Below are 17,007 nucleotides of genomic sequence, written 5' to 3'. Positions count from 1 at the left end.
GATAGGCAATGGAAGAAGTGGATGGAGTGATTGGCGTCGGAGAGGTGGGGTGGGGCCAGGGGAGGAGGAAAGGAAGGTACCAATTCATATTTTTTTTTCTTTTTCTCTTCTCTGTATTCTCCCTCTATTCCTTTCTGATGAGGTTAAGGGGAGGTTGGGTGGGGATGGGAAAAATAAAATGTTTGATTGAAAAATATTGTAAATGGTTATTGTAATGTAAAGGATAATTTATGTGAAAAATAATAAAGAATATTTATAAAAAAATAAAATAAAAAAAAAGCTGTAAAAACCAGTGTCAGGCAGCTGCTGTCAAGGCCAATAAGATAATGGGTTGCATCAAAAGGGGCATAGATGCCCTTGATGAGAACATAATCCTACCACTTTACAAATCACTGGTCAGACCACACATGGAGTACTGTGTACAGTTCTGGTCTCCTGTGAACAAGACAGACATAGCAGAGCTGGAGAGGATTCAGAGGAGGGCAACTAAAGTAATAACTGGAATTAGGGAACTACAAAACCCTGAAAGATTATCAAAATTAGGGTTATTCACTTTAGAAAAAAAGACGACTAAGGGGAGATCTAATTACTATGTATAAATATATCAGGGGTCAGTACAAAGATCTCTCCCATCATCTATTTATCCCCAGTACTGTGACTGTGACGAGGGGACATCCTCTGCGTTTGGAGGAAAGAAGGTTCATTTACGATAAGAGCAGTGAGACTATGGAACTCTCTGCCTGAGGAGGTGGCGATGGTGAGTTTATTGAAAGAGTTCAAGAGGGGCCTGGATGTATTTCTGTAGTGTAATAATATTACAAGCTATAGCTACTAGAGATGGGTCGTTAATCAAGGGAGTTATTCTAATTGCCTGATTGAAGTCGGGAAGGAATTTTTTTCCCCTTAAGTGGGGAAAATTGGCTTCTACTTCACAGGGGTTTTTGTTGCCTTCCTCTGGATCAACTTGCAGGATAACAGGCCGAACTGAATGGACAAATGTCTTTTTTCGGCCTTATATACTATGTTACCTAGAGACAGGGAACCATGTGAATGGAGAAATATGGCTTATATGAGTGTTTATGAGCTGTCAGGAGTTCAGAGATAAGGACTACACACATGGAACTGTCAGAGCAGCTGCCTGACAAATTCTTTGTAAAACAGAAAAAAACATAGTCTGCAAAAACAACTGAAGTCAAGTCTGAAGAACAGAAACCATCAAAAATATTTAATAAAGACAAATTAACAAATGATTTTAGCACTGAATGAGTAAAATGAAATGCTAAAAATTGTCCCGAAAAGGTGTCCACAGCATGGGACCTGCACTTGTCTCCAGATCGTGTCCCCAGAAGTGAGCGGAGAGATCAGGCTGCCCTCCATTGAATTCTATGAGAGTTCCGAAAATAGCTGAGCACTGGCTCGATTATTTCCGGCAGTGCCATAAAAGTGAATGGAGCAGTGGCTGCTCTTCATTCATTTCTATGGGACTTCTTAAAAAAGCCAAGCTCGCTCACTCAGTTTTTTTTGGAACTCCCATAGATATTAATGGAGAGCACGCCGCGCATGCACTTTCAGAGACCCGTTTTAGAGATCAGTGTGACTTTATTGGAATATCTTGGTGATATACCATCAAAGTCCTAGATGACATAACCCCTTTAAGTTTCTGTTCACATATTAAAATTAAATTTTTTTTGCTTTGTCATAGCATGGAGCCTCCAAATGAAATGTGACTGCACAATCCACAAGCTAAAATTTTGCCATGGACAAAGGGCCGAAATACCCCCAACCAAGATAAGAAGTAATGCCAAATCTAGTAGCATTTAAGCTAGTTATAGCAAGTTTAATGAATGTCCCAAAATTGGAATAGTATTTTCACATGTAAGTCAAACAATTGAAATCTTACCTTAATCATATAACGAAGAAACAAAAGTAAAATAGCAAATGCACCACAGGTCCTCCAAGCAACAAATGAGAAGACCAAAGCTTCTGCAAGCAGCTTGTTTGTCCAAATTTTGGTCTCTTTCGCAAAATGAGTGCTTCTGCTGATTAATATAAAACAAATCAGCAAAATATCAATCAGAAACATTACTGTGTTTAAAGTGCTTACATATGTTCTTACTAGAATTAGGGTTTGTTATGTCAGGTTTACATAGTTCTCTACCAACCAGAATGGCATAAGCTACTGCATAATTATTTCCTTAAAATGAGGAAAGAAACCTGGTAGCCATGCACCATTGCAATAATATATAGACAGCACTCTAGTATTCAATAACATAGTGAAGACTTTATTCAGCCAGACATGGTTGTGCACATCAGTATAATTATAGCAATGTGTTGGACTATATGAAGCCCTTCATCAAGGCCAGAGTCCACACATGCGTAACACAATTGGCTTGATAAAAGGGCTTCAAATAGCCAGAAACGTCGCTATAATTATATTGATGTGCACGACTATGTCTGGCTGAATAAAGTCTTCACTATATCATTGAATGCTGGAGTGCTGACTATATATTGTATATCTAGAAGAAATCGACCCCGGGGTGGAGAGAGGGTCAGAATAAGACGAGCACCTGGTGAATGTCATATACTGTATATAATTGATGAGTGCTGTGGCCTTCAAAAATATACCATTTCATTGCAATAACTCTGTATGTTGAAAAATAGATCCCTCACAAAATATGACTATTGAAAAAACACAAGCCACTTTGAACACAGCCTTATTGATATAATAAATTTTATTATTTAACCATAATTGGACAATTGAGAATTGTCTTTTTGTTCGGTGTTTGTCTGTACTAGGATGTATACTGGACATGAGCCTATTGAAGTATTAAATTTGTTAGCAAAAAAATATCTGTATACAGTTAAATGGTCTCTGTAATCTAAGTTGTACAGTTATATTTCATGTTAGATATAAATATAGATATAAATACATGAGGAACTCTTTCAAATGTTCCATAACTTTTACCTCTTTTACCTCTAGTTCCCTATGGTAACTATTAAAAAGTGTATAAAAAGATTTAAAAAATAAAAACAATATAAAAATTCAAATCACACACCTCTTTCCCCAAAATGTAAATAAAAATATCTAAGCAATAAAAAAAATGCACATCATGGGCATCGTCTATACTATTGAGATATAAAGATAGTTTTCCCATATTGCAAACCGCGAAACAGAAAGTCAAAATAATAGACCATTTGCTGTTTTTTTGTCACTTCATCTCACACAATTATTTTTATAAAAAGTGATCAAAAAGTCATACACTGAAAAGTACAGATCGCTCCGCAAAAAATGCTCCTCACACAGCTCTGTACACATAACTACAAACCTGAGTTGTCCCTGTCCTAAAAAAAGAGGGTGAGGATGTAGTAGGAGGGATAAAGGGGGGGAGATGCACAGGCGCAACTGTCGATGTGGACGGCCCGGCGTGCGTTCCACTCACCGGATATCAACCTCCCGAGAGTGGGAACGAGCGCTGGAGTGCTTATTTAAACAGAGGCAGCACAGAGAAGCCCCAATGCCTAACCAAATATGGCAGGTGGCAGTCCGGACATCGTTGGGGCACATCACCAGTAAGTTTTTATCACCTGTGGGATGCCAAGATTTTGGCAATCCAGTAAGCAAATACACATTTTTGTTATTCATTTCCAGGTGACATCCCACTTCACCAATCGGAGCGCCTGAGTGATTTATCCAGCCCTGAGCATGGTCTGCCTCACTGTTTCATCCAGGACATAGTACATGTTTTATATATTTATCCTGCTTTGATCCTTGATGTTATTTACAATAATTATCTTCCTCCAACCGACCCCCTGATGAACCTTGGTGGGGAAACGCGTCTGGGTTAAAAAAATTACTGACATCATTACCTGTGTGATATTCCCAACGTACAGGGCTGTACAGGGCCAGACAGGGCAGGTACGGGGATCAGGAAGATCCCACCATCGGGGATCCTCCCTGGGCAAAGGTTAACCTAGGGCGGGTACAGGGAGAGAATCATCCCCAGCACTCATCAAAGTGCCCTAACCTTTCCCCTAACCTATACCTATCACCAACATCACAAGTGCCCTTGTGGAATTTGCACTATCTACATGGTATTAATTTCACCAATTCACGGTGGTAGCTGGGCGACATCCTGTCCTGATACTTTTTAGGTCACCCAGTTATTACAGGGTGATGTATTCTACTTTTTAATTGAACCAATAAAAGCTATATTTTAAAGGGTCCAAAACTCTAGATTAATACTTCTATATAGTTATCTCCCTTTCTCTCTCGGAGACAACTGCCAATCAACAGCAGAAGGGTGGGAGAGCAAGAGATTATAATAACCAGGACTCTTCTCAGGCGGATGGGACTCTTCTCAAGGCCTGAGCTGCAATGATTATGATGCTGGTTCTCGGCAACCACTGACTTTTAGCCGATGAGTGACACAGTGCTGACATCAGCATATCTGTCACTACTTTATTCTGCCCTCAGTGAGGTCAGCAGAAAGGTGATAACAGGTTCCCATTAAGGAACCCATGGAAAATTTCTCTTAATTGAGAGTCCTGAATGTTTTCTGGGATCCCTCAAATATGTATATTGTTCCTTCTAGACCTATCTTTCAGGTCATATAACTTGTTTTTCTTGCGGGAAATATCTTCTGACAACTCATAATGCGCATCTATCACAGCGTTATGTGATGCAGCGTACTCAACCATCTTAGATTCTATGTGAGTGGTGCGGTCTCCCAGGTCTGATATCTCCCGGTTTACGTTGTGCAGCATGGATTTAAAGTTCACTAATAGGGAGGCACGCACGGAGTTCAGCATAAATTGCATGGTTTGCCTAGTGAGGGAGCACTCAGGCGACTCACCATCTGGTGTCTCAGGAGATTGCTCAGCGCAGTCTCCGCATGAAGAGGAAGAGGGCTGCGCAAGTGGTGATAGGTGTCGAGGATCTGGAGCAGAAGAAGGCCCTTTGGCAAAAAACTCGGTGAGTTGGGGCCCCGCACAACCACTTTACCACGAGGCATCGTGATTGGGACTCTAACCAGCACTGATTTCAGTCAGAATAGTTGCTTTTAGCCGCTTAAGATATGTTCCTCAGATGGAGCTCACACTTCACACAGCCGGCGCCATCAGTGGTCAGGCCACGCCCCAAAATAGAAGTTTTTTTATTTATAAATTAAACACTATAAATCCGACTTGCTTGAATGAGATTACTGAAACGACAGTATTCTGTAATAGAAACATTAGTAGCGAGGGTATCATAAAAGTTACAATGTATAATACATTTGCAACAAGTTTAATTGATGTTTTTCCTACCACCTACTGCTCACAATGGGGATACATCCAAGGTTGATATTTTTTTTTTATTAGATTATATATATATTTTGTCACGGTCCCTCCCATGACAGAGGTTAGAAGATCTGAGAGACTGGCTGCACGTGAGGTTATCTGACAGTCTCTCTGCTTTCACTTGTTGCAGTGTTGTTGTTGTTGGTGATGACCACACCTCTTGTCTCAGGTGCAGCTTGTGGTCATTACTGCTCCTCTATTTAGTCTGGACTCACACTTCAATACCATGCGGTTGATATTCTCTGCCTAGAGTTGGAAGAGCTGGTGTGTGGTCCTCATCTGAGTTCCTGCTCATCCATTTTCTAATGAAGATAAGTGTACTTCTCTTTGTATTGTGTTGTTCCCATTTGCTCATTGTTAGGCCTCAGGGAGATGCTGATTCGTTCATCTGGGAAGGAACGAGTAGTCTCAGACCCTGTCACTACTCCTAGGGCTATTCAAGGTTACTAGGACCTAGGTTTCCGGTGTATGAATATTCCCACCTTCAGGGTCTATTCATACTGACAGAAGTCAGGGCTAGGTTTAGGATTTTCATAGGTGGTTACCATTTCGATTTCACTAGCTTTGAGGCCTAGTTCTTGGTCATTTTCCTTCTGTTGTAATTCTGGTGTTCCTCCCCTCCCCTTACACCGCGACATTATGAACCACCCAAAAAAAAACGCCATTTTGTTTGTGTCAGTGAAGCGATGGATACTATTTCTGCACTGGTTGGACAACTGCAGGGCTGTCTTTCCAGATAGCTGACCTCCGCATGACTGTCTCACAGATCCAGAGACTACAGGCGGCTGGTTCCGGCAGTGGGAACCAGGCCTGTTCTGAACCTAAGGTCGCTCTACCGGATAGATTTTCCGGGGGAAGTGACAACATTATTTGGTTCAGGGAGTCGTGCAAATTATATTTTAAACTACGTCCTAACTCTTTTGGAGACGAGAGTCAAAGAGTGGGTATAATCATTTTGTTACTAAAAGGTGACGCTCAGTCTTGGGCTTTTTCTTTGCCGACCGGATCACAGTCCCTCCAGTCGGTAAATGATTTTTTCAGAGCTATAGGTCTTATCTTCGATGACCCAGACCGGATTTCCCTGGCCGAGAATAAGTTGCGTGGCTTACGGCAGGTAGAGCGTTCTGTGGAGACCTATTGCTCTGAATTTAGAAGATGGGCTACGGATACGGAGTGGACCCAGCTCTCAGTAGTCAATTCTGTCAAGGTTTATCCGAGAGACTGAAGGACGCGTTGGTGTTTCACAAATATCCTGAGTCATTGGAAGCGGCCATGTCTCTTGCTGTACGTATTGATAGACGACTGAGGGAGAGATCTAAGGTTCCTCACACTCAGGACGTACTATCATATGGGGTGGCGGCCTCCTCCTCTGACACTTTGGGTAGAGAGACACTTGAGTTCATGTCTGGTGACGAGCCAATGCAGCTGGGGGGGGGGGCTACCCCTGGACCTGGTGATAAGAACTTTAGGCTTAATAAAAGACTCTGCTTTTTCTGTGGACATTTTGTTAACGTATGTCCTTATGTTTAGCGTCAAGGTGAAAAAGAAAAAAATATGTTTAGTCCTCATCTCACTCTTGGTGGTGTGGGTGGGGAATCTAAGAATTTACTTTTGTCATTTGCCGGTAGTACCTGATTTCTCCTGTCTGCCGACGTGGTGCTAGATTCCAAAACTGTGGGAATTGAAGTGTTTATTGACAGTGGGGCAGGGGTTTACCTAGTTGATGGCCAGTTCGTCCGTATGCATGGGTTGACAAGTGCATTAGACAAAAATATTTTGGTGTTTGCAATTGATTCCGCTCCACTCACGCAGAAATGTTTGTCACAAATGGTGCAGGACATCTGTTTAAAGGTGGGTGATTTTCATCAACAATCCATTTCGTGTTTTGTGCTGGAGGGTCTGCCTGCTTCCTTGGTGGTAGGTTTACCATGGTAAAGCAAACATAATCCTACCATCGATTGGCAAGCGAGACAGATTCTTGATTGGAGTGATTATTGCATAGACAACTATCTTAGCACTTTCTGTTGTAACCACTAAAGTTGTAACTTCGTTTATTTCTGATTTTTCTGATGTATTCTCTGAAAGTGGAGACCAGGAGTTACCTCCACCTCCGGAGTATGATTGCCCCGTCAACCTTGTTCCTGGAGCTAGGTTGCCCAAGTCTCGGTTGTATAATCTATCTGAACCCGAAAGAGCAGCCATGCGAGAATATATCACCGAGAGTTTGGCTAAAGGTCATATTAGACCATCCAAATCCCCAGTGGATGCAGGGTTCTTCTTTGTTAAGAAAAAGGAAGGAACTCTTAGGCCATGTTTAGACTTCTGTGTGCTTAATCGCATTACTATCCGTGATCCTTATCCCCTTCCTTTGATCCCGGATTTGTTCAATCAGATTGTCGGTGCCAAGGTGTTCTCTAAGTTGGATTTGAGGGGGGCACATAATCTGGTAAGGATCAAGGAGGGGAACGAATAGAAGACAGCCTTTAATCCCCTTGAAGGTCATTTTGAGAATATGGTCATGCCTTTTGGGTTAACCAATGCTCCTGCGTTTTTTCAACATTTCATCAATTATATCTTTCATCATCTGGTGGGCAGGTTTGTTGTGGTGTATCTGGATGATATTCTAATTTATTATCCTGACATGGATACGCATCAGGCTCACGTCAGACAAGTGTTACAGATCCTAAGAGAGAATAAACTATGCTAAGATGGAGAAGTGTGTATTTGCATTTCCAGAAGTGCAATTCCTGGGTTACCTACTCTCATCTTCAGGTTTTCGTTTGGATCCTGAAAACGTCCATGCTGTGTTCGACTGGGATCGACCCGAAAATCTGAAAGCGCTCTTGCGATTTATGGGGTTCACTACCATAAATTTATTTTGAACTACTCGACTGTTGTTAAACCTTTAACAGACATGACTAGGAAAGGTTTGGATATCTCAGTCTGGTCTGATGTGGCATTTCAAGACTTTTCAGCTGTGAAGAAATGTTTTGCTTCTGCTGACGCATCCGAGGTGGGGGTAGGAGCAGTCTTATCGCAGGGTCCTTCACCTAGTAAATGGAGCCCATGTGCTATCTTCTCTAAGAAGCTCTCAACTGCTGAAAAAAATTATGACGTAGGTAATAGAGAGTTGCTGGCCATTAAGTTGGCTTTTGAGAAATGGCGTCATTGGTTGGAAGGAGCGATTAATCCCATTACAGTAATTACCGATCACAAAAATCTGGCTTACCTGGATTCGGCTAAACATCCAAACCCAAGGCAGGCCAGATGGTTGTTGTTTTTTACCAGATTCAATTCCGTTGTCAACTATCGGATGCTTTGTCGCGTAGCTTTCCTGGGGGATGATTTGGAAGATCCTGGACTGATATTAGCTGAAGGGGTGGTAATATCCACCCTTAATCCTGACCTTGAGGCAGAGGTGTTGGAGGCCCAGGGCGGGAGATGCACAGGATTCCTGTCCTCCGGGGAAGTTGTTTGTTCCTTCCAAAATACGGCACAAGGTGCTCGAGGAACATCCCCATACAGTTCTTACAGGACACCCTGGTAGCAGATCCACGGTCGATCTCATTTCTCGTAGATTCTGGTGGCTCAGGCTGGCATAAACGTGTTGAGGGCTATGTGACAGCTTGTGAGACTTGTGAACGTACCAAGGTGACACATACTCGGTCTTCAGGATCTCTACTTCCGTTGTCTATCCCATCCCGACCTTGGACTCATTTATCCATGGAATTTATCACAGATTTACCGAATTCCTCAGGAAAAACTGATTCTGGTGGTTGTTGATCGCTTCAGCAAGATGTCACACTTTATAGCAACATCAGGTCTACCTAATGCTAAAACTCAAGTGTTTGTCTATAACATCAGGAAGCTACATGGTATTCCCTCTGATGTGGTGTTTGATAGGGGGACTCAATATGTTTGCAAATTCTGGAAGGCGTTCTGTACTCACTTGGGGGTACAATTGCCTTCTCTTCAGCCTTTCATCCTCAGTCGAACGGACAGACTGAACGCACTAACCAGAATCTGGAGACTTATTTGAGATGTTTTGTCTCAGAGAATCAAGTTGAGTCTTCATTTTTGGCTTTGGCCGAGTTTGCCATAAACAACCGTAGGCAGGAGTTCACTGCTAAAGTCGCCGTTTTTTGGGGCATATGGGTTACATCCGCAGTTGGACACATTTTCTGGTACTGAGACTTCTGGTATAGCTGAAGAGGAAAGATTTTCCTCTTCTTTGTCATCAATTTGGCGGAAAATTCTAAATAATTAAAAAAAATGGACAACAAGTATAAACGTATGGCTGACAAGAGACGTATGAGTGGTCCAGATCTGAGAGTGGGTGATTCTGTGTGGCTGTCTACAAGAAACATTAAGTTGAAGGTACCTCCTTGGAAGTTGGGTGCAAGGTTTATTGGTCCATATAAGATTTCTGCCATTATTAACCTGGTAGCGTTTCGTCTTGAACTTCCACAGGCTTTACAAATTCATAATGTTTTCCACAAATCATTCCTGAAGAGATATGTCGAACCTGCTGAACCATCCTCCTTGCCTCCCGCTCCTGTCATGGTGGACGGTAATCTTGAATTTCAGATCGCCAGGATAGTGGAACCCCAAATTCTCTGTAGATCCCTTCAGTATCTCGTTCACTGGAAGGGTTATGGTCCAGAAGATAGAATGCGGGTTCCAGCGGCCGACGTTAATGCTAGTCACCTTGTGAAAGCCTTTCACAGGGCTCATCCGGATAAGATCGGTCGTGGGTGTCCGGAGGCCACCCGTAGAAGGTACTGTTATGGTCCCTCCCATGAAAGAGGTTAGAAGATCTGAGAGACTGGCTGCACATGAAGTTATCTGCCAATCTCTCTGTTTTCACTTGTTGCAGTGTTGTTGTTGGTAACGACCACACCTCTCGTCTCAGGTGCAGCTTGTGGTCATTACTGCTCCTCTATTTAGTCTGGACTCACAGTTCATACAATGCAGTTGATATTCTCTGCCTAGAATTGGAAGAGCTTATGTGTGGTCCTCATCTGAGTTCCTGCTCATCCATTTTCTATTGAAGATAAGTGTACTTCTCTTGGTATTGTGTTGTTCCCATTTGCTCGTTGTTTACTAGGCCTCAGGGAGACACTGGTTCGTTCATCTGGGAAGGAACGAATAGTCTCAGACCCTGTCACTACTCCTAGGGCTATTAAGGGTTACTAGGGCCTAGGTTTCCAGTGTATGAATATTCCCACCTTCAGGGTCTATTTATACTGACAGGAGTCAGGGCTAGGTTTAGGGTTTTCATAGGTGGTTACCGTTTCCCTTTCCCTAGCCTTGAGGCCTAGTTCCTGGTCATTTTCCTTCTGTTGTCATTCTGGTGTTCCTCCCCTATATATATAAATTTACGTGTGAAATTCAGTAAAACTTTTACATTTACATCTGCAGCCCTCTGAAGTGCTATAGGTACAGGAGGGATGTGTTATCAGTGACTGACAGCTATCTCTATATGCACACACATACACAAAATGCTATCATTCACTGATAACAGCTCCATCCTGTACTGATGTTGCTCACAGAAGGTAGAATCAAAGCTGAGATATACTATAAATATATACTGAATCCTTTCCCACAAAACTATATACTGTATTTTTCATCCCATAAGACAAATTTTTTTCCTCCCAAAAGTGGGGAAAAATGCATCCTGCGGCAAAAACTAATGAGCGCTTCCATTAAGGAAGCACTCATTAGTATTGGAGGACCAGGAAGCGGTGAAGGCTCTGTACTCACCGCTTCCTGGTCCTCGGCTGTCGGCTGTGCAGTGGCTGAGCACAGCATGAAAGCGCTCTGTGACCTCACGCTGTGCGACAGTTCACAGCACAGCCGACAGCAGGAGGAAGAAGATCGCGGGCGGTGAGGATTGGCGGCGTCCAGGAGCAGGAGAGTTTATAGCTTTTTTATTTTATAAGACATGAGGCTGCTTGGGGCTGATCTGAAGTATCGTGGTGATGAGAGGCATAATGGCTGATAGGGTCTGATGAGAGGCCTAATGGCTGATAATGGGGGCTAATAAGAGGCATAAGTGATGATAATGGGGGCTAATGAGAGACATAAGGGCTGATATGAGGGTGATGAGAGGCATGGGGGCTGATAAGAGGCATAAGGACTGATATGGGGGCTGATGAGAGGCATAGAGGCTGATGAGAGGCATAAGAGCTGATATGAGGGTGATGAGAGGCATGGGGGCTGATATGGGGGTGATGAGAGGCATAGGGGCTGATATGGGGGCTGATGAGAGGCATGGAGGCTGATAAAACGCATGGGGCTCTGATTGGAGGTCATTTACATTGAGGTCTGAGGTGACGTCTGATGGGGGGGTCTGATCTGAGGTCTTATTGACGTCTTATTAACATTGGGAGTTTGATTGAAGCTGTCAGCTGAGGTCTGATTGGTGGTCTGACCTGAGGTGTAATGAAAAATATATTTTTCTTATTGTCCTCCTCTTTAAATCAAATGTTTGTATATTTTTATATTTGGATATTACCACAGACTTTTTATTATACTCTCAGCGTCACTATCTGCTTTTTATGAATGAATTTCACATGACAGGTAGACACGCCCCCTGTACCAAATTAGAGCGAGTATCTGTATTTTAAATAAGTGTATTTGGAGACCTCTTTAACTTGGTTATAATCTGAGGAAGGGGCCAGTACGGTCCAGAAACGTGTCATTGACCAATGATGAATAACACAAACTACCATACTTGCCCTTCTAATTTTACAGACATTACTGCCTCTTCTTTCTTTTTTACCTCTGAATGTACTATAGACAGCCTTGAGCTATGCGGAGTGGGGTACTGATGTGCTGTGCCAGAATTGAGTTAAGCTTGAGGAGAGCACAGGCAGAAGCAGCAATATGTGCTTCAGCCTGCGCAGTCCAGTGAAATCCGTACACCAGTACAGTGCTGACATGTCAGCACTGTACTAGGATAATGATTTTAAGATCTGATAGTCTTAGTGCCTATTTGATTAGAAAAACAGTATTATTGATTGTACAAAAATCATTTTAGGCTATTTAGAACATTTAAAAAAAAGATTTTAGAAAAGTTTAGTTACTCTTTAAAGTGTAACTTTCGTTCTATTTTTATTTGTGTAATCTATAGGGTTAGTGATACTGACCATTTTTGTGATATACTTTAATTACTAAAAACATTCATTTATATTAGAAAAATTACTCTAAAGTGGCCCATTTTGAGCCGTAGCAACGCTCCTCTGTCTTCTGTTTACATAACACAGTCAGTGTTAGCAGGTCTTCACTGTTAGGCCGAATGCACACAGCCGTGTTTCACGGCCGTGAGCAGTCCGTGGTAACACGGCCTGGATTCCGGCTGCGAGCAGGAGCGCGCGACGTCACTGGTTGCTATGACGCTGTGCGCTTCATGCCGCCGCTGTACTACAGTAATACACTCGCATTCGGCCTTATGTAAACAGAAGACAGACGGGTGTTGCTGAGGCTCAAAATGGGCCACTTTAGAGCTATTTTTCTAACAGAAATGTATAATTTCAGTAATTAAAGTATATTACAAAAATAGTTAACATCACTACACCTACACATTACACACACAAAAAAAAATAAAAATCGAACTTTTACTTTTCTTAGCAAAATAGCTACCAGAAGTTCGGGTGCCTATTATACATTAGCATCTATACTCCTGTACACTGCTGTAAGTCCATACTGAGCACTGTACAGGCAGGAGCTCCATAGCACTGTTCTCCTAAAGCCTGGCAAAGATAGGCTATGTCAAGCTTAAAGAGAACCCTTGTGCCAGGACAATGCAAGGTAATCTGCAGGCAGTACGTTATAAAAGAGGAAGCTGGGCAGATTGATATATAGCTTGGAAAAAGATTCAGCATATCTATTCAGCCCTGTAAAGTGCTATTGGTACAGGGAGGAGGTCTTATGAGTCACTGACAGCTATCTCTCTATGAACACTTATAACACACTTAGAACACAATGATATCAATCACTGATAACTCCTCCCTCCTGTATTGATAAGCTGTTTACAGAAGGTAGAAAAAGCACACCTATAAATGTATAAATTACAGGTTTTCCTGAATCTTTTCCCACAAAACTATACATCAATCTGCTCAGCTTCTTTTGCTCTATAACATGGTGCTGTCAGATTGCATTTTTTGGTGAAAGATCCTCTTTAAATAGTTCTAAGTACAGTAAATAAGAGTAAAATTGCATCAAACCTTTTGAATGTGTTCCATGTTGATGAAAGTATTCCAATTGTTGACTTTAACAATATTCCACTCCAATATGCTATACCAGTACCAAGCATGAAAAGGAATAGAGATCCCAGTGGAAACAGAAGGTTCATGGAATATAACTCTGATGAATCAAGATGTGGAAGCAATAAGCTATCCCAGATATCTCTGAGCCAGTCATAACTGAATAAAAAAGTAAGACAATTACTGTAGCCACACAAAACACAGATTGCAGATATCCCAAACATTTTTTTCTTAACTATAGTTCATGAAAGTGAACAGACTTAAATGCAAGCGTTTGCCGAAATGTTGTGAAATAGTGAAATATGGCAAACCACCATTGTTTAAGACACTTCTTTATTACAGTTTCTGTAAGGGTGAAGGTTGACATGGTGCAGCATAGAACATTGCGGCAAACTGCAGTCCGCAATGCACGGGCACCGACCACTGTGGCCTTGTGCATGAGACCTAATGCTGGGCACAAGCCATTTCCTCTACACATCAAAGTAGTGAATCTGCACAACATATTATGTATACTGAAATAGCCATTACTAAATAAGGCAGGAGGGCTCATTACTGAATACGGCATGAGGGTCATTACTGAATATGATATGAGAGCTCAAATTTTCATTCACACATAATACACTGGTAGTGGAGATGAGCAATTCTATCTACATTGCTCAAAAAAATAAAGGGAACACTTAAACAACACAATGTAACTCCAAGTCAATCACACTTCTGTGAAATCAAACTGTCCACTTAGGAAGCAACACTGAGTGACAATCAATTTCACATGCTGTTGTGCAAATGGGAAAGACAACAGGTGGAAATTATAGGCAATTAGCAAGACACCCCCAATAAAGGAGTGGTTCTGCAGGTGGTGACCACAGACCACTTCTCAGTTCCTATGCTTCCTGGCTGATGTTTTGGTCACTTTTGAATGCTGGCGGTGCTTTCACTCTAGTGGTAGCATGAGACGGAGTCTACAACCCACACAAGTGGCTCAGGTAGTGCAGCTTATCCAGGATGGCACATCAATGCGAGCTGTGGCAAGAAGGTTTGCTGTGTCTGTCAGCGTAGTGTCCAGAGCATGGAGGCGCTACCAGGAGACAGGTCAGTACATCAGGAGATGTGGAGGAGGCCGTAGGAGGGCAACAACCCAGCAGCAGGACCGTTACATCCGCTTTTGTGCAAGGAGGAACAGGAGGAGCACTGCCAGAGCCCTGCAAAATGACCTCCAGCAGGCCACAAATGTGCATGTGTCTGCTCAAACGGTCAGAAACAGAGTCCATGAGGGTGATATGAGGGCCCGACGTCCACAGGTGGGGGTTGTGCTTACAGCCCAACACCGTGCAGGACGTTTGGCATTTGCCAGAGAACACCAAGATTTGCAAATTCGCCACTGGCGCCCTGTGCTCTTCACAGATGAAAGCAGGTTCACACTGAGCACATGTGACAGACGTGACAGAGTCTGGAGACGCCGTGGAGAACGTTCTGCTGCCTGCAACATCCTCCAGCATGACCGATTTGGCATTGGGTCAGTAATGGTGTGGGGTGGCATTTCTTTGGAGGGCCGCACAGCCCTCCATGTGCTCGCCAGAGGTAGCCTGACTGCCATTAGGTACCGAGATGAGATCCTCAGACCCCTTGTGAGACCATATGCTGGTGCGGTTTGCCCTGGGTTCCTCCTAATGCAAGACAATGCTAGACCTCATGTGGCTGGAGTGTGTCAGCAGTTCCTGCAAGACGAAGGCATTGATGCTATGGACTGGCCCGCCCGTTTCTCAGACCTGAATCCAATTGAGCACATCTGGGACATCATGTCACGCTCTATCCACCAACGTCACGTTGCACCACAGACTGTCCAGGAGTTGGCAGATGCTTTAGTCCAGGTCTGGGAGGAGATCCCTCAGGAGACCGTCCGCCACCTCATCAGGAGCATGCACAGGCGTTGTAGGGAGGTCATACAGGCACGTGGAGGCCACACACACTACTGAGCCTCATTTTGACTTGTTTTAAGGGCATTACATCAAAGTTGGATCAGCCTGTAGTGTGTTTTTCCACTTTAATTTTGAGTGTGACTCCAAATCCAGACCTCCATGGGTTGAAAAATTTGATTTCCATTTTTTTATTTTTGTGTGATTTTGTTGTCAGCACATTCAACTATGTAAAGAACAAAGTATTTCAGAAAAATATTTAATTAATTTAGATCTAGGATGTGTTATTTTTGTGTTCCCTTTATTTTTTTGAGCAGTGTAAATCAATGATGCTCCAATTGACCAGAAAATTGGTATATGACACTCTAAAGTCTGTTAGTACCCATACCTCCTTTCTTTAATTCTTTTTTTTTTTTTTCTAATCTTTGCTCTTGCTCCCCAACCCTTTTAAGGTCTTTAAGTATTTCTGGTGATGTTATTTTTAACTTTACATGTCAATATCTATATTTAAACAAAAACCATAAATCCTGCAGTTTTCACTGAGGCCACTAAGCCTAATAATAGGCAGTACTTCTTGATCTGTACAGATCACTTTACTGCTCTTATCATTGCAGCCTCATTATACCACCTCTGTGTACAGATAACAGAGGATCCACCATTCACAATAGGTGATATCACAGCTTATCATCTTTCTCCTGACCCTACTACAGGTCACAGGATGCATGGAAAACTCTCCCATACAAGTCAATGATGTCACCTCCTGACCACTGTTTCTATGGACCATGGGGCTGACGTGAAACCATTTTTTAAATGCTTTCTTAATTCTGCTCAGGCAAGATGGCAGCTCTTACAATCATATTTAAGAAATATAAAAAAGGAATATGCCATCAGAAAATGAAAACAGATTTGTAAAAAAAAGGATGTGTTGCTAGCTAAATTTTAGAGACACATTTCCGTTAGGCCTCCTGCACACGAACGTGTCCACCCCGTGGCCATGCTGTGGCCCGCAATGCACGAACACCGACCGTAAGGCAGCCGCAGCAGAACGCGGACCCATTCACTTTAATGGGTCCGCGATCCGCCCATAGGACATGTTCTATCTTTTTGCCGAACGGAAGTACGGGACGAAACCCCACGGAAGTACTCCGTAGTGCTTCCGTAGGGTTCCGTTCCGTGCTTCCATTCCGCATCTCCGGATTTGCGGACCCATTGAAGTGAATGAGTCTGCATCCGTGAACGGAACGGCGCCCGTGTATTGCGGATCCACAAATGCGGTCCGCAATATGGCAACGGGCAGCACAAGTTCATACGCATTCACACAGTCAGTGTTCGGTCAGCGATTTCCACCAGTGATTGTGAGCCAAAACCAGGTACGTCTTTAACCACCTCAGCTTAAACACCCTTAATGACCAGACCAATTTTTTACACTTCTGCACTACACTACTTTCACCGTTTATTGCTCGGTCATGCAACTTACCACCCAAATGAAT

At 42.9% G+C, this 17,007-nt stretch overlaps 1 protein-coding gene across 2 annotated transcripts in view; it reads right to left on the bottom strand.

Annotated features, from left to right (window-relative positions):
- PGAP1 (post-GPI attachment to proteins inositol deacylase 1) overlaps positions 1–17,007 on the bottom strand; it is a 1,296,519-nt gene that overhangs the window by 132,713 nt on the left and 1,146,799 nt on the right. For both annotated transcript variants that reach the window (XM_040441657.1, XM_040441658.1), the window contains exons 22-23: positions 13,566–13,763; positions 1,901–2,039 (exon numbers count right to left, since the gene is read on the bottom strand). In XM_040441657.1, the coding sequence (XP_040297591.1) occupies positions 1,901–2,039; positions 13,566–13,763 (337 nt within the window). The remainder of the gene's footprint in view (positions 1–1,900; positions 2,040–13,565; positions 13,764–17,007) is intronic.

The sequence above is a fragment of the Bufo bufo genome, chromosome 7 (genome assembly GCF_905171765.1).
Source record: "Bufo bufo chromosome 7, aBufBuf1.1, whole genome shotgun sequence".
NCBI classification, from domain to species: domain Eukaryota; kingdom Metazoa; phylum Chordata; class Amphibia; order Anura; family Bufonidae; genus Bufo; species Bufo bufo.
This window is presented reverse-complemented; position numbering and strand designations above follow the sequence as displayed.